Source organism: Serinus canaria, chromosome 3 (assembly GCF_022539315.1).
Source record: "Serinus canaria isolate serCan28SL12 chromosome 3, serCan2020, whole genome shotgun sequence".
NCBI classification, from domain to species: domain Eukaryota; kingdom Metazoa; phylum Chordata; class Aves; order Passeriformes; family Fringillidae; genus Serinus; species Serinus canaria.
Genome location: NC_066316.1, coordinates 69,302,518 through 69,320,983, shown reverse-complemented (window position 1 = coordinate 69,320,983; position 18,466 = coordinate 69,302,518). Strand labels below are relative to the sequence as shown.

General features: G+C 39.9%; 2 protein-coding genes across 5 annotated transcripts in view; one reads left to right on the top strand and one right to left on the bottom strand.

Moving 5' to 3' along the window:
- SEC63 (SEC63 homolog, protein translocation regulator) overlaps positions 1 to 18,466 on the bottom strand; it is a 564,354-nt gene that overhangs the window by 287,843 nt on the left and 258,045 nt on the right. The gene's annotated exons all lie outside the window — the stretch shown is intronic.
- SOBP (sine oculis binding protein homolog) overlaps positions 1 to 18,466 on the top strand; it is a 111,553-nt gene that overhangs the window by 6,283 nt on the left and 86,804 nt on the right. For all 3 annotated transcript variants that reach the window (XM_018917774.3, XM_009093164.4, XM_030235688.2), the window contains exons 2-4: positions 3,137 to 3,275; positions 5,109 to 5,294; positions 17,369 to 17,520. In XM_018917774.3, coding sequence (XP_018773319.1) covers positions 3,137 to 3,275; positions 5,109 to 5,294; positions 17,369 to 17,520 — 477 coding nt within the window. The remainder of the gene's footprint in view (positions 1 to 3,136; positions 3,276 to 5,108; positions 5,295 to 17,368; positions 17,521 to 18,466) is intronic.

Here is an 18,466-nt window from a genome sequence, read left to right as displayed (position 1 = left end):
TACAAATCCCAGCTTGTTAGCATGTCTTGAATCCATGTGTTTTGTCTATCATTGAAATGGAAGAAGGGTAAATACATGAAAACAATGAATTAATAGTGGTCAGCTTCAGGGCAGTGGCTTCACCGTGATCTTAGTATAACTATCAGGGTGTTAGACATCTCTGCAAATGGGTGTTGTAGTCAGGAGACTGAGGGAAGGTGATGTTGTTCTTTGGATACCCATCTATGCAACAGTCAGTGTGGAAAAAAACACTTCTCAGGTTTGACACTCAGCTTGCTGAGGATGGGGTCATGCTTTCCATTTGCTGTGAATAGAGTGTGGTGTAATGGAGCTCTGGCTGTTAGTCACTGAGAGAATGGTATTAAGGGTGACTTGCATCGTTGTAGTAGGTAAGATAAATTATGAAGGAGAATGGCTTAATTGTTTTCTTCCTTTTTTTTGAGTCCAAGCCACTCTTTTTGGGAAACCAGTGTAAAAAGGTGATTACTTTTGTTATTGCTGGCATGCAACCTCATTGTACTCTCATTGAAGTTAGTAGAAAAGACCCCCTTGATTTACTATTTATAGAAGAGTCACATCTCTATGATGAATGATTTTGAAATCCAATGTATTTTTTGTCACTATGAGTGTTCATTTTGGTGCATCACTTATCATGGATAGTTTAAATGAGATGTGAAAGGTACTTAAATTTCATGCCATTACAAACCCAACCGTCATTTTGACTACATTTCAAAGGGACAGATGCATGTATGAATTTTCAGGAAAAAACAAACATATGTACAACCTTGCTTATGTATTCCTTGACAAGTAATTAGAAATTATTCATTGTCTGAGTTGATCAGCAGTGCAAATAAAACACAAAGCATCCACAGGAGGCAAATTTAGAGCTACTCAATTAATTTGGTTGCATGGGGTTTAAATTGGTAAGACTTTGTCTATTGGTCTCTACCTTGCTAGATTAGTCTCTAGGGCTGTGTTTCCATAGTTGAAATTTAGCAAAGCAAGGGAAGCTGGCAGATCTTGCCTTTGGGCCTCCATGGGCCCTTTCAGGTCATTTTGGGTGAGCTGCAGTGGTGAGATTTGACTCCCCAGGTCTAGGTCATTTTGTTATTTGTTTCCCCTGGGTTACAAACAGGCTTAGTGCATTGGGCCTCTTTAACGCTAAGAGAAAAGTTTTCTAAAAAGCTAAAACAAACAAACAAAAAAACCCAATAACAACAACAACAACAAAAAAAAACAAACCAAAAAAACCCCCCAAAAAACCCAAACAAAAAAAAACCAATGAAAAACAACTTCTAGAAAAATTTTAAATTTTGCTAGTATTTAAAACACAATACTGCATCATTCAAATGATTTAGGTAGTTGTTAGCTACATTTGCACTGCATTGTACCCATTGAAAACTGTAGCAGTGGCATAATTCACATATCATACTTATAATGCTGAGTCTAGAAGCAGAGGTGGGATGATGGAATATTTTCCAGCAATCTTGGGCTGCACAGGACAGCCACAGAATTGTGACTTCCATCAGATGGTAAGGTGAAAATGCATAGGGGAAAAAACAAAAGGAAATGTGTGCTTTAGGAGTCTGCTCTGGGGTTTTGTTTTGGGTTTTCTTTTCCTGAAATGTGTTTGCAGCATAATTGCACAGATGATACTCTTGGAAGAGTACAAATTGCTTGTGTTTATTGCTTATAGCTGCTTTACAGTGCTCCTTGAGTGACAGGAACACCTATGTAATCTGGTGTGATGAATGAGCCAGGAGCAGCGCAGAGCTCCGAGGTTCTGGGACACAGCGCCTGCTGTAGCTTTGAATTCAAAGGCAATTATCATCTGATTAATTTTTTTGTTTGTTTAAATGACTGGAGAATTGCTGTATTCTATCATTAGACTTTCTCCCACTCAAAAATTAAGCTAGAGCAGTTACTAGACAAAATCTGGCAACCTGCAAATTTGACATTCACCATTTGTTTTGAATTGGTGTTGTATTCTCCTTATTCCTTTGCCAGAGTCCTGGGAGGCAGTGCTTATCAGAGCATTAATTTAGATGTCAAGATCTTGGAGGAATATGAAGTTTGGAATTTGTTCTAGAAGAGTGTTAATGAAAAAAATTGCAAAAAATTGTGAAAACCAAATAGAAAGGCTCTGTGTGTGGCTTTTTTGTTTCAACTTATAGTTGTCATACTACTTTAAACTGATGTTTGCATTGCAATAATTTGTTAGCTGGTTTCCTTTGGTAGTTTCCTAAATCCATAAGCTGTGGAGCTCTGTGGCACTATTTGGTTTCAGAAAGCTTTGTTGCCTGGCTGCAGATTTTTTAACCTACTCCACTAAATCTCCTGGCCTAGTAATGAGCATTTTCTACAGAAATATTTTTGCCTCATGACCTAGAGGACGTATTTTTAATAGAAATTGAGGGTTATGACAGTCATGTTCCATACTTTACATTTCCATACAAACATAAAATGTAACCACTCAGCCTCTTGGAAATTGGTTTGAAAATAAATATGGCAAAATTGAGAAAGGTTTTCTTAAACAAATATAAGAAACATTTGTATGAAAAATGATGGTAGAATGCTTTCACAGTGAAGAATCTTTAGCTGCTTTGACTATGCAAGGGCTTATAACTGGGAAAAAAACGTCTGCTGTGATTTTATTTGATTTGGTTCATGGGCACCTCAAGGAACTGTAATTGTGTCAGTGACCTGCTCCAGCTGAAAAGACTGTAAAGCAGTAAGATTGATTAACTGCTGGCTGGAAAAAAAAATCTTGGTTTTCTGTTATTCTCTTGCTGCAGTCTTAAATATTTTATGGCGACACAGACAAGTTTGTGTGAGGAATGTATGTTAAAATATTTCTGACATTGAATGTCAGAGCAAAAGTCATAAATATCTCTCCTTTTCATTTTCTTTAAATTACAGATGTATGAGTCTCTGTCATAATTACATGTGCCAGTCGGAGATTTAAATGCATTTCACTTTATGCACTTGAGTTATGAAATGAACATTAGTCTTTGAGGAGGTGGGCCAAACCTGACACTTCCTCATGTAGCACAGATATGGTTCGATTTATGCAGTCCTCCCTTCCTTCCAAATGGTTATTGATTACATAAATAAGTAGGTAATTTTTCTCTTTCAGAACTTTGCTGAAAACACTATGAATGAGCTTCTTGGCTGGTATGGTTATGATAAGGTAGAACTGAAAGATGGAGAAGATATTGAATTCAGGAACTACTCAGCAGATGGGGAAAGCCGCCAGCACATTTCTGTTCTCAAAGGTAACGAGACTTCATGTTTCTGTGCTCATGTAAAGAAGGATTAATAGCTCAACCTGTCTGCTTGGTGTTGATTGAGAAGCATGTTCTGCTGCTTCTGTATTGGTTGCTTTACATAAAAATACCTGAGAGTACCTTGTTGCACAGGGAAGCTGATAGGCTATGAGGAAAGTCACTTAACAAATTTGCTGTTGAAGTATTGATATGTTGTTATATATTGATATATATCTTCACCAATAATGTCTTTCCTGTGTCAACTGAAAGCCGTGTGTCTGTGGTATCAATAAGCTACTCACAACTGGAGAAAGGAAGGAGTACTTTCTTAGCAGGCTGGCCTTAAGGAATCCTTTGGCTTCCCATACTAAGGCTGGTTGGCCTACAACTTTTTAAAATATTGAAAGATTTTAAACTGGAAGATTCACACATGTAGGAACAAGTGTGAATGTTCACAAAAAGCTTCTCATCCATATTTGTACTATACTGTCTTCTGCACTGTGTTAGAAATTTTCCGTGGATGAAATTTGTTTGAGATGTGGCTGAATCTTTGTGATTCAAAATGTAAAGGATGAGAGCCCGTTGTTCGGTCATTCAGTTCTTGCCTTCTGACTCCTCAGTCTCAGGGAATGGATAGGGGCTTGTCATCAGGGTAGGGAGAAGAGTAGAAAATTGCTGCATCTTGACTTATCCAACAGGAGTTCCTCAAAGGTGAGGTAAAGAGAGGAGATTCCAGCAGCTTTTATCCACTTGGAGTGCTACTTTTCACTGTGTTTGTGGACAGCAGTGTTTGGGTTTTCTCTCTGATAGCCAGCAGTAGCACTGTGTTCAGTGAGTGTTGCAATGAGTACTGACACCAGAGAGACCAGTGCTGAGGGACAGATGGCTAGAAAAAAGGGGAAGAAATTAGAGGTAAGGTGAAACAACCTAATTGTGTTAAAATTGAATGTTTGCAGCTTGTTGGTACTACAACAACACTGGTGATCAATATTTATTTTTCATTGAAAATGTAATGTCATTAAGCTACCTTTGAAGAAACTTGTGCCTGTGTGGTAATGCAATTAATTTATTTCTGTTTTAATAAATATATATTTTACTAAATGATTACTGGCTCCAGTCTATGCTTGATCAAATTTGTGAAATACTTTTTTAACAGGCACATGATACAAATCATGTTTTATGTACCATAGATGTCGAATGCCTGTGACGGGTAGAAATTTTTGGTGTATGCAGGTTTTGGGAGGGGAAAAAGCATATTTCTTGTTCAGAGAGTTGGGAGAAGAGGGAGTCCCATGGCTGGGAGATATTAGAGAAATTCTTAGAAATAAGAATCCAGAGGTGATTTGGGATTAAAGAATTAGAATAATAGCTGTCATCATTTTATGCATGCTTTGCTATGATTTCAATATTTTGTTCCTTTCTTTAAATTCCTTTTATTATTATTCCTCATAATATTTATTATATTTTATTCTTCAGTTCATGCTCCTTGTACTGGTGAAATCACAGCACACTGAGTGTGATCACCATGCAAACAGTAGAAATGAAGTACAAGAATAGGTTGCCATTGACTAAATCAGGCATACTAAGGCTATACATGACAAAATAATCCCATCTTTTACCTTCTGCAAAAAGAAAGTGTGAGTTTGATTTTGAAAAAAGAATGGAGCAGTTCTGAAGATTACTGGAAAGTATCAATTTCTTTAAAAGGGAAAATACCTTAGATTTTTGTGCACTATTCTTGTATTAGGGTAAGTAATTTAATGACGAGATTGGTGAAAGTATGTAGGGCTATTTAAGAAATTTATGTGTCATACTGTACAATGTGTTCTTTGTGTTTTACAGAAAATTCTTTGCCAAAACCAAAATTACCTGAGGACAGTGTTATTTCACCGTACAATATAAACCCAAGCTACCCAGGGCTTGCCACAGGAAATGGACTATCAGACTCACCAGCAGGGTCGAAGGATCATGGGAATGTACCTATTATTGTCCCATTAATTCCACCACCTTTCATAAAGCCACCAGCAGGTAAATCCTAATGAACATGTGAAAATGGTTACTGTTATTGACAACGTTCTGAGATCACTGGATCCCCGTGTCTTAGCAAGAGGGCTGATTTCAAAATGATTAAAATCCAGTCACAGGGTACTTTAAAAATGAATGGGAGAGTGGCTTTAATCTTGAATTATTTTCAATTTATTCTTGAAAAACTCTTGCAAAAGTAATGACATCAAACTTGCATTGCTTGTGACACTCCTCATGCTGGATTATGCTCTCAGCACTTCAACAGCATTTGCTTTTAGAAAAAAAAATTGTTCTCGTGAATAAAGCCTTTAACTAAATTAATGGAAGATTATTAAATTAAAAATAGGCTGCATGAAGGAAAGAGTGAAAGAGACAAAGCCATCAAATCAGTATCATGTCTTTATATCAGGTTAACAAGCTCATACTGGGAAAACTGTCTCTTGATTCCTATTGAAATCCCTGACCGCTGTCTCTCAAGGGTTTAATATGATTTTGACTCTACCCAGGAGACTGCACTGAGACATTTTACATTTTCATTAGATTTTTATCAGGAGTGGTTTTCTAACATGCCATTCCTCAGAGTTTGCGTGAAAAATTATTTATTCCCCTCTGCATGCTGCTTACTGTAATCTGTGGAAGGAGCTCTTACAGCTACCCCAGGGTGATTAATTGTTGTGTTATTGTTTACTGCTCCACACGGTGTGAAAATTGGTGAATCCAGATAGGAGCAGGCTGAGTCCTGCTTCCGTGGATGTCCCTGGGTGGTGTTGTGGTTGTTCTTGAGTGATCAAGGCATTGAGGAATACAGGGTGACATGCAACTCCTACCCAAGAACATCATCTCTCCACACACAGGGCCAAAGAGATGCCAGTAGGTGCCAGAGTGCTTCTGAAGAGGCAGAACTTCTTGTAGGATCAGGTCCTATGTCACCTCTGCCCTTTGTAACATTGCCTAAAGGTAGCTGTAAAATACTGATTGATCCCAGAAAGTGTTTGCCTGTTGTTGGTCATGTAATAGGCTACAGTTGCCCCTCCTAAATTATTGTTATGCCATTGAGTTTTATCTCTAAAGAAGTATATAATGTGCTATGAATAATTTTCAAATGTTACTCAATATGTGCTCCTTGCCAAAGACTTTCAATCTATTTTATATGATTTTGCTAATTAAATAGCAAATTTGCTATTTGGGCCCATTCCTGCAGCCTTTACAGAGCTAAAGATCTCAGGCCATATGGGCTGGATCCTCAGCTGTTGTTGATTTGGCCCTAAAGCTTTAATCAAGGGCTTGTGCCATCCCAAGCTATTTTCCCCTCCAATCTGAGTCACGAATGAATCCAGAATGCTGAACTTGTGGTATGTGAACACAAGGCTATAGCATGCATTGTGCAGATTGCCAGAGTTGCTGGATTTTTATGACACCAAATAAGCAGGAGGAGATTGAACTATGAAGTAGAAAAACAAATTACTGCAACAGTAGTTAAGTGGACACAAGGGAATCTTGGCCAAGTCAACTGCCTTCTGTTCTTTGCCTGTCCACCTACAACATATGATCCTGTGTTCAAATGTACCTCTAATGTTTAGAGAGAGCTTTTCATAAGTCTTTCCCCCCTTTAGGTTTTTAATTAATTCTTTAACAATGAATAATGTTGTTGTATCTGCACAGGAGATATGAATGCATAATCTCTGCCTCCTCTGACTTTATCCCATGATCAGTAATGAGCACTAGATTACCGTGACTTCTGAGCAGATGAATGTGTTTATCTCATCTTTGTTTTAGAGACCAAAGCTTGGGAGGATTGGAGGGGGAGGAGAATCACCACCTTTGTGGGATTTGCAGCAAGGATGGGTAGTAATGGTTTTGTTTTATCTTAGGGTGTAGGTGCCCTAGCCGTGATCACCCTGAAGAGCCTGGCAAGAAGCAACTGGTAGGAAAGGGAGTACAAAGGCTCCAGGAGAGCCAGTGTGCAAGGCAGTGGTCTTGGCACTGCACTTTGACACCGTTTTGTGGGCACTACATCAAAGCAGAAAACTTCAGAGTGATACAAGGCCAGACAAGAGTAACTCTGGCGATGTTTTCTTGGAGTCCCTCGCAAGCATAGGGGGGATGACTTCGGCAACAGCACAAAGGTGCTTCTTTGACTTGAGCAGGCAAATGATTAGACTCACATTGTTAATTAATAAGGTGAAGGTTGACATTTTCAGCATGGGGGACAGCCAGGCTATGACTGACCTGCCACAAAAGCGTTTATCCACGTTTGAGTGGATAAATGAAGTAAGGGGACAGGAGGGAGAGACAGAAAGAGGCCAAGAGCAAGTTTCAAGGTTAAAATGCTGGGCAGAAAAAGGGATCTTTGCAGCATGTTTGGTGTGGACACACAGAGGGCAAAGCTATGTTACAGGGCAGAGAGAACACCAAGTAGTGATGCACTGTAGTGACTGGGAGGCTAAGAATTAGGATGTGTCCAGAGTTTGTGAATGGTGAGAAAAGCTTTTAGATATTGTACAGTAGAAAAATCTACAAGACTTCACTACAGCTCAAAAGGGAGTGCCCACGGGTGAAAATGATACCTAAATCATGAACCTGAAGGACGGGAAAAATGGTGCAGTCCATCCTTATTGAGCGAATAATGTGGAGTGAGCACTCAGGGAGAAATTATTAAGACTTTAATTCTTGCTGTATTGATCTTGAACAGAAGGGTCAGCATGAGTAAAGAGGTGTCAGAGAGACAGGCTGAGGTATTCATTTGGGCAGGAGTGTAATGGTCTGAAGAGGATAAGCACATCCATTGAATTATTAGTTGAATAGTTTTGCTGATAAGATTCAATACAGGTAAGAGGAAGGGAGAGCAGAGCATGGGGGAATGCTCACAAACCTCAAGAGAAACAAGAAGGATACTCTGCAAGGTGCACTGACATAGCAATTGCAGAGGTAGAAAAGATACAGTCAGGAAACCAAGGGAAGCAGGATTTCTAGGAAGGTAAATACGATTCTTTGTCAGAAACAGCTATCAGTTTGAAAAAGAGGAGGAAGGAGTGCTGATCCTAAGCAGTCTAGGAAGCTGTCATTGAAGATTTCAGCAGACTAGGTTTTCCTTGAGCATGCTGGAAAGCTTTGAACAAGTGTCGTGCTAGCATTCATATTTCGTATGACCAGGCTAAAAGCTTGAAGAGTTAACAAAATTACCTTTTTTTCCCCTCATGCCTATTTTGCAGTAAAGTGGTTTTTGTTTTGGTGGTCTATTTTTTTTTCTGTTTGGGTTTTTTTTTTAATTTGAAAACCAAATAATTTTGAGCAGTCTGACTAAAATTTTATCTTCAAGCTGTTCAGATTTCTGTTTTAATCAAATGAAATGTTAGGTCCCAATTTGCTTGTATGATTCTGGAAAGCATTAGGGTGCTACTAACCAAATAGAAACAGCTCCAATAAAGGCACTCTCTCCTTGCTGTCCCTCATAATTAAACCCAAAGAAGGTTACATGTGCCCTATGTGGTGTACTGAGTATCTACATACTCAGGTTATGGTGTGTCAGTGGAGGATGCTAAATTCCTCCTCCATGGGAAGCCTCCACCAGGAGAATTCAAGTTACTCAGATATGCAGGCTATCTGCGAGAGCACTCCCCTGATCTGCAGCACCAGGCAGATAGACCACACTGGAACAGTGCCCAAATCAAACATCACTTTATAAGTCAGCATCAGCCATCCAACCAGAATCTAGAAGCATATGAGTAGTCAATGCAGTCTCCAGAGAGCTGCTGTAAGGGTCTCCTTGTGGCTAATAAGAGTCCATCTTGCCCAGCTGGTTGGCAACTACGTTTAGACCTGGCTGCAGATTCTGAGTGATCTTCAGGGTTAGTCTTGAGTACAACCTATTGCAACAAAGTGGTCCTAAGATTAGTTCTGCTTGCTGTTAGACGATTCTTATTTCCTGCACAGCAATGTCAAGAAGGCTGGTGGGTTTTTTTTTAATTTGCTCTTTTGTTTGGTTGGGTTTTTTCCCATTTTAAAAGTCTCGTAGAAATAGCGAGGAACAGAAATGCAATAGCCTGGAATGACCCAGAACTAAAAATCTCACCACAGTTGTATGGGGTATATGGCCTTAGTATGTAGTGTGCAAAGCTTCTGTTATTCTGCAGCCTTTAATGACAGAGTAGATTGGAGAGGGCACTTAGGGTGACTCTGCCCTTTTGCTCAGGCAAGCCCGGACAACTCTTGTTAGCTGGGATGAAGGAAGGCTGAAATCAAGAGTAGTCAAAGAAGAATGCAAAAAATTCTTTCAGTGCGGGTGAGAACAAGCTGCCTCCTTCCCCTGGCACCTGCTGGAGGCTACGGTGTCTCAGTTTTCCCATTTCTTGGAGTGCTCTTTGATTTGTTTTATCTTGTGATCCCCATGGCAATGCCTTGGTAGGGGGGTACAGCTGCTGGTTGGTCTGTCCTTTGAGCATGATGGTCGACAAAATCCTTCCCTTTCCTGCCTCCTTCTGTGTACAAGTGATGCACGGAGTGTGCCGGCTGCTCTGAGCATCCCAAACAAGCTTCCTGCGATGCTGTGCTGCGAGGGGAGGTCACTGCCAAGGGACACAGGAGAAGGGGAGGCAGAAAGCATGATGTCATGCAGTGGACTGAGCTTTCCACAGGGGAAAAAGGTACAGGGGGAAATAATGCTCTCTCCCAAGGTTTTCAAAGATACTGAGTACATTTGGAGAAAGAAAGGGGATGTAGATCCTACAACCCACAGATGAGTGTCTCAACATAATATTAGGTTCTTAATTATGGCTGGAGTTGTACCAGAAGTTATCAGAAACTTGTGAAGGTGAAGGAGGACTAGGCTGGAGGTATGGTATCTGATGAGGCAAAATATCTTAAAGGAAAGGCATTTCCTGTGCTGACTTGTAAAATCAGCCTGTGACCTAGGCTGGCAAAGAAATATCAGATTCAAATACTAAAGTAAGTATTTAGTTATTTTATAGAAAGAAATCAGTAATTTTCTGTGTTATGGTTTAGTATTGCTTTAGAATTAAAATTTATAGGAGATTTTGTAAATAAAAGTGCAGATGAGTAACTTTGTGCAACATATGGGAATAAGGAGAGTTCCTGCCCTACAAACATTCTGGAACAGCCTGCTGAAACATCGCTCAATATTTAAATTGCATTGGAAGAATCTGAAAGCATAAACAATGTTTTAAATGATATTTAGCAGGCTACTAAAAATGAATTCCAAGATCATCTGTCAAAATTCACGGACTAATTGGATCTATGATTACAGTAGCAAGAAGTTTGATTTCAGGCAAAACTGGGTAGCAGTTTTCCTTAAGTAAAGACCACATTATCAGATCTAGTTAGGTCTGTATATGGAGGAGACTTCCATTTTACTGTCCTCTGGATCCCTCTTCAGAAGATATCTGAAGGTTGCTGAACATTGTTACAATTTCTCTGACTGTAGGTTTTTCCCTCTGGTAAAGATCACTGCAACAAATCCTCTAGTCACTACTCTTCAAATTATTTCTCTTGTTTTCAGTTTGAAACATCATCAAATTTCCAATGATTGTAGGGTTATTACTGCCTGGGTTTTTAAAATGCCAGTGGTTGCCAGGATGCCTGCCCTATCTAGCCCGCTGTTGATGTCTTTTTCTCTCTGTGGAGGGCCAAGTGTTTCCTTTGTGCTAAAAAGAAAATTATAAAGTCCACGTATGCACCTTAATAGCATGTATTCAAGTATACAGGGAGTTCCCTCTCTGTTAGCTGAAATAGGTGCTTTTTTTGTTTGCATGTTTAAAACCTGCCTAAATGCCAGCTTTTGTGTTGTGCATTCAGTCCCTTCTGAACTATGCATAAGAACGTGCCTCAGCTCATGCATAGAAAACGTAGGCAGGCCGTGGTTCCCCAAAATGACTTTTTCAAAGGGGCTGGGACATTTTGCTTTATTGGCAGAGTAGTGAACTTGAAGAGACTGGTCCTTAAAAGGAAATGCATTGTAGAGGCACTGATATTTCCATAGCGATGGCTGCAGCAAGCTTTCTATTGTCAGGCCTATGTTTTCATCTTCCTCTGGTAGTGACTTTTTTAAGGTGCTTTTTGTACCCTAAGTTTGTCACTGTCCCATCTGTTTAGGTTATCAGTGCTTAAGGTGATATCACAAGGGGATCTGCAGCAATGTCTCAGGAGTTTTGTTGCTTCATCATTTTTAGTTTGAGATTAATTTGGTAAAGCATTTCAGGTATAAGAAAATTGACTGTAATGGTGCTTCTTTCTGCCTTGCTTTGGATCAACAACCTCAGGAACTACTTGGGGATGAAAAATCTGAACACATCCTACTTGGTTTTCTTCAATGGCGATCTGGGATTTCAGGAGCAGCAGGGGAGTAACTTGGAATTATCCAATTCTGAAATCCTGGCAGGTCCCAGTGGAAACAGTGAGCCCTTACTGTTATTGCTGCAGATGCTCAAGTCAAGTTAAGATCTTAAGTCTTTTAAAAGGAAGTTTTGCAGCTTTTCATTAGAAAGTAATAGTGAAAGCAGTTAAAATATTTAAAGTTATATATACGCCAGTGGATTCCGTGCAGTTCCCAGCTCAAAGTAAAAGGGCTATTATAGCTCCCTATCCAAAAAAACTAGGATCCAAGCTGCCTGGGTGAGGGGGTTGGATGCAGCAAAGAGAAAAAGAGAGGAAAGCAGTAGAGCAGAAACATGGCTTCTGATGGTGTGATGGAAAGAAACTCATGCCAGAGATGAGTTGGTTGGCTGGAAGACATGGAGGAGGGATGGGATTCCAAAATATTTTTTTTTTATCAGATCATGGATACAGCCACAGTCAAGGTAAAGGGTTTCACAAAGGCTCACTCAGTCCGGGTGCCGTGCTTGAGATCTCAATCCCAAACACTCCATCCTCCTGGTCTTCCTTCTGCACAGCAGTACTGTGGTTGGGCACCTTTGGGAGAGATGGTATTTTCTTGCCAGAAGAGTTGACTATCTCCTGCTGAATTTCTTGCAAGGAAATATGGAAAATAAGGTTTTGAAGTACCTGCTGTTGAATCATCATAATATGCAGGATTAGAGCTGTAGCTGCATTTAGTTTCACCCAACTTTTGGAAGCTGGAGTTAAAATTGAAATTACATCTCAGTTCAAAACAGTATTAGTAGAGTGTTACAACCTAGAACTTAGTAAACTGATCAGGTTTTAACTCCAGAATTGTAGGGATTTTAGGAACATTGCACTAAACACCACAGATCATGCTGGTTTGCTTAGATAAAGAGACAGAGCTGTTCATGATGGATTTACTGCATTGCACTCCTTGCATTCCTTCACTTCCCCCCACCTGTTTAAATTATGGCTCCATATAAGATCGATTAGTGTAAACTGCTGCTCATTGGGTTTAAGAGGACCAATTTTCTGCAGCTCCTTCACATGGGTTTGAAAGGAAAAAAATTCCAAACATTCTGCTTAATTAAGATCTAAAGAGGCGGTGCAAACTTTTGATGATTAATTGAAGCATGCTTTAGACTGATGCATATTTAGTTATTATAATGTGATAATTTTATCTTGTTATACAAACTACTCCCTTTGGGAACATGATTTAACACTGCAAACACTCTGTGTTTATTGCATTGTTCATTATGAAAAATACACAGGATAAAAACCACAAGGAGATGTAACTGAACAGTATCTTTGTGGTGGGTGCAGGGAGTACTCCTTCCACCTGTAATGACACAACCCAGAGGCAGAAAATCACAATATTGTAACTCCCACAGTATCTCTCCCTGTGAAGAGCTGAGAACTCAGGAAAGTAGAGGCTGGAAATTTAGATCTTGTGCAGTGTGTAGAAAGAATTTATCTTTCTATTACCTGGCCTAATTAGAGAGGACAGCAATATGTATGTTTTGCTGAAAGCCCTCCTGTTACAATTCAGTTTGTCAGTCCCATCTCCTCTTTGTCTCACCTGTAAGAGTGCCCATGCTACCTGTCATAAGTGTGACAGATCTGAGAGCATGCTGAACACTTTGCAAAAGCAGGTCCTAAAGTTGCAGGCTCAGATGGAGGTGAAAAAAAAAAAAGCAGTTATTAAGTAGTTTCTTTCACTTCAATATTATCTGTGCCAGGACTTGCAAATGATATTTTTGTAATTTACAAATGTGTCAGCACAGCTACATGTGTCCTAAAAGTGATGGTAAATGATCTTCATCAGAAGAGCAGCTCCAGTGGGAGCTCACATGATGGATGTAGGCATGGTGTCAGGATAAGCTCATGTTACTTTAAGCAGATATGCTAAGCTGGACTACCAGCAAAAGATTGACTATGAACAAAGGAGACTATTACCAGTGTAGTAAACTGGGATAATTATTGTGGAGAAGCTTTCTTAGTGCAGTTCTAATCAGGAAAAGATTAGAATAAAGATTGAAGACAGATAACCAGTCTTAAACTACTGGATTTGAAAATTTCCGACTTCCCTGTGATCTCCTAGCAGCAAGTTCTTCTAGCTGAGTGCTCTAGGAAAAGGGATTTGATACATTTTCCTGAAAGCAGGGCAGGAATCTGGTAAAGTGATTTTCAAAGAATTTGGCCTTGAAAAACAAAGGTCTGTGAAAAAGTGAGAGGAATTTTATCTTGAATGGAATGCAAGATACGAATTTCTGGTTTCAGATTATTCCAGCTTGTGTTTAGCAGATGACAGCACTTAAATCCCAAGACTCTGTCTTTTCTTATTTCACACAGTCTTAATGTCTTGAGGCTACGTTATTGCTTCTCACTGCTGGTAGAAATACATGAAGTAATACTTTCTGCCAGTGTTGCAGTCCTGAATTTTGGCCACTAAGCTTAATACACTGTAACAAAACATGCCTATTAGTTCTTTTCACAAGGTCTGCTCAGATCTTTACCATGACTGGTGTGAAGAAGGAAAGCACACAGTCATCTTTGGACCTTTATTATTGTCCCCAGCTGTCACCCACACCCATAGGGCGCAGCTCTGTACTCTCCCAGGTACCAAGTACCATGGCTTCCTTTCTCTGCTTTTCTTAGCATCACTTGTAGCTGAAAGAGAGGATTTGAGTTTAGACCAAGTTTTCCTCCTGCTGGGCTGGACTGGTCTGATGGTCCATAGCCATGTGATCAGGGATGTTTTCTATTTCACTTGATGAACTGCATTACAAAAAGTTCCAGTTGCATCAAAAATCGTCTTGGGCAAATGTACACTTGAGGGAGCAAAGATGACTTTAAAAGTGATGTATTAGTGTCCTGTCCCAGGAAGTGTGTACTCTGAACCCCCTTCTGAAATACTGCTTTTCCCTGGCTGCTTCACATGGCCATACTTGGCTAATCCTTCTGTAGCAGTGTTCCCGAGTCTGTTAAATTGAAGAGGCATCTAGTTCTATTATTGCTGTTACCATGAAATGAAAGGGATTATATTGTTTGATGACTGTTGTGGGAAAGGAGTAGAGAAACAATTTGTGTTCTTTTTGTATATCTAGATTATTTCCTTCCCTTTCCCCCTTCCTTCTTTCAAAATGATGATCATTTTGACTAATATTGGTGATGCCTCCTGATATCACATATCACTTCCTGGAAGTGCATACAATGGCTGGAAGAAGTAGTTTGTAGACCATTCTTTGCTGTTTTTTTTGACCATCAGAACCATGGACCACAAGTGAAGCCGTGCTGCTTCAAAGGATTCTTTGTGAGGTGGTTGTGAAGTTCTGATGGACGGGACATGGCAAGACAGCAACCTGACACAGAAGGTCCCTCTCCCTCTCCTCTCCTCCCCTTCCCTTGCCAGGATGTATCTTAGAGGGTCTTTGGTAGAAGGAAGTGCAGAGAAGTGAATAACATGCTTTTCCATGTAAACAGCTGCTGCTGGTAGCCTGTGTAATTAGAAATAAACAATTGTGTGGCTCTTTCTCATCATCTATGGGAGACTTCATGTTCATGTGAATTAGTGAACAGGAATTGAATGACAGCTGAGGTGTTCCCCCTATCAAATCACTCATGAAAGCCCCTGAGAATCCCAGTAGTGCATCTGTGTTTCCCCTCAAAAACTGTGCCCCAGACAAGCTAATCTGCTTCAAAAAGAGCAATTTCAGCACCTACTTTGCCAGTGAACTCTTTTTCAGCTCTGTAACGTTCTTTTTTCATTTATGAGAGTTCTTCTCATCAGAAATAAAGGCTATTAGAAAGGTATCACTAGTAGATCTTCTCTTTTCCAGAGATAAAATGCTTCTTATCAGTAGGCGAATATATGTTACTGTTATCTGAAACAAGAGTCTGCTGTCTGGTTCCTTTGATTCAGAGGATCTTCTGTTGTCCTGGTACATGCAAAGGGGCAGGTTCAGTCTGTAAGGAATTGGTTCATTACGGTGCAAAAGTAGCTGAATCAGGGTGCCTTTGTAAAAGATAAGTGGTTCAAATGGCTCAGGACAAGAATGGGGGGAAGAGCTCTAGGTCTCTGCTGGAGTAGTTGGCACCCTGGACAAGACCAGTCTGCAGAGAAGGTGGCATACAAAAATCACCATGCAGCACCCTGTGTGCCTGGCTGATGTTACAGCCAGCTCAGGGCAGGCTTTTTCACCCTAGAGATGGCTAGTGATAATTTTGGCCAAATTGTTTTGATTTCCCTTCGTGTTCAGTATATGAAGGTGCTTATAATACTGGCAAATCCCACTCTAAAGGGTAAGTGATGCAATACATTAAACAAATCTGTGCTATAACTTGGCCTTAAATGTAGGTTTAAAGGTAGACAGTCAGATTAAAACTAAAAGGTCATTATTTTACATTGTAGAATTTTATTTGTAGCTGTAAATCATAACACAATTCGTGGAAGGAAAAAAGTTATTAAACTGGCAGTATTTATTCCAATAAGGTGAGTAAAATGCAGCACGTAGTTCTGAGTTATGATAGTCAGGGAAAGGAGCCAAATCACTCTGCTAAAAATTAGTTTGCCAATAATTTTACAGAACGATGACAGCGTAGCTTCAAAAACAAATCCTTTATAGGGAAATAGGATGGCTGCATGACAGAATCTCTAAGCTATGAATTCTCCACAGCTCATGGACCAGGAACTGCTTTAACAATTAGTCTCCAGGGATATTTTTTCCCAGAAGTTAGACAATGGCTGCTGTCTGTAACTGAAAGGTCATTCAGTATCACAAACTGGACATAAGAACTGAAGAATTCTGAGTTTTAAGTCAGAAAGATTCCTGCTAACTTCTTGACTTGATCTGTTTAGTAGGCTTAACTATTCACTGCTGTTTTCTGTGAACCTGAGGTGGGAATGATGACCACAAAAGGATATTGCAAAAGGATATTTGCGTTAGTAAATAAGCTCTGTGGTATTTTTACATGGCAGAAGGCACACATGCCACATTTGTAACACACGTTAGAGAAGAGCTTGAAAGAGGCTTGCGAACTCTGCCCGAATTAAAATTGGACCAATGAGCATAATTACTGAAAAGTAACCCGTGTGGGTTACAGTAACACAGTGTGGCAACTTCTGCCTTGTTTAAGTCTATGTTTCTGTGACTGCTGAACTCACACAAAAGCTCCCTGTTTTGTATGCTAGTCATTTCAAAATAATACAGAAAAGGGGTGTTTTATGTTCCTTCTTATTTAGAAGAGGGCTCATGTTAGAGACCTGCCTTAGTGCAGCACCTTCTGGCTGTGTTTTATCACCAGCTTGCTGAGCAGAGCATCTCAGGGACTCACTACAGCAGACTGTAAGTAACAAGAACAAAGGAGCAATACCCACTAAACCTTCAGTCTTGGTTACTCATTTAATAAAGAGTTGTGCGCTCTTAAGCGTGCTAAGAAGTTCTCGAGATCCAGTCATTTTCAGCAGTGCACAATTTTTGCAGCTAATCATCTTTTCCAGCCATTTTAGAAGCTTTGCCAGGCTGCTGAGTCTGGCTGGCACAGGTCACTGGCTGCCTGAGGACGAAGCTGGTGATCCCAGGCAGGCACAGTTCTGCTCTCTGACAGTGAGGGAGTTAGCAATAAGATGAGCTGGTGCTGCTTGTATCTAAGAGTAAGTGTGCAGATGTCTGAGGAAGGTGTTTGCATCTCATGTAAACATTGTTCTTATATTTTTGTTGTAGAAGATGATGTGTCAAATGTACAAATAATGTGTGCCTGGTGCCAGAAAGTTGGAATCAAGCGCTATTCCCTGAGTATGGGAAGTGAAGTGAAATGCTTCTGCAGCGAGAAGTGCTTTGCAGCTTGCCGAAGAGCATATTTCAAGAGAAACAAGGTAAGAGAAATAAGGAAAGATGTAACCCACATAGACATGGCTTTAATCAGGCCCAGCCTGAGTCTCATTTAGCATCTAATAGAAACTCTTTTCTTTTGTTTTCTCTGTTTCACCTAGACCCACCACTTTCCATCTGTATTGTCTGTTGGACTGTCAGCCCTTTACTAACCTTCTTTCTTTCAGTTTCTCTCAGCTTGATACTTGGGTTTTTTGAGGGTCAGGAAATTTAAATCCTAATGACATAAGACTCCAAATTTGGCCTTAGAGTCTCAGGATACTTCCTACACATACACAACTAAGAGGAAGTATCAGAGAAATAGAGAGGGTTGTGTAGGACAGTGCCACCAAGCCCCATGGCATTGGGATCATGGCCAGTGGGTAAATGCTTTTAGGGCCTAAGGCTCAGTCCCATCATAATACTGGACATCTTTTCACTGCTGCTAGTGAGCTGTAGTTTCATTCTTTAAAAGTATATAATTTTGAATAACTTATCATTGCTACAAAATTCAGACACTATTCAGTTTTTGGGTTGGGGTAAGCTATGTTAGAACATCTAGAGTAACATGAATGCCCCTCCTACTCAATTTAAATTTAACTCCATCTAAAATTAGAAGCAATCCTAATATTGAATGTCTACAAAAATTGCTGTAATCACTGAAGCACAGTGCCTGAAAATGCCCTCTAGGTTACTTCAGCAGCTGTTTTTCTGCAGCAGAATTTGTAACATGTCGTTTAAAGAAAAATAGAGAAGAAACCCTTCAAATTTGTAGTTGTTAAAAAAAATAATGTGTCCTTTTGGTGCTTAATAATGTGAGCCTCTGTGTAAATTTCTTGTCTTAGAAATGTTTATCATTCATAAAACTCTTTACACTTTGGCTTCCTAAATGATGCCATTTACCCTCATGCTTCAGGACATTCCAAGCCTGTCAAATTCAAACTGACTTCA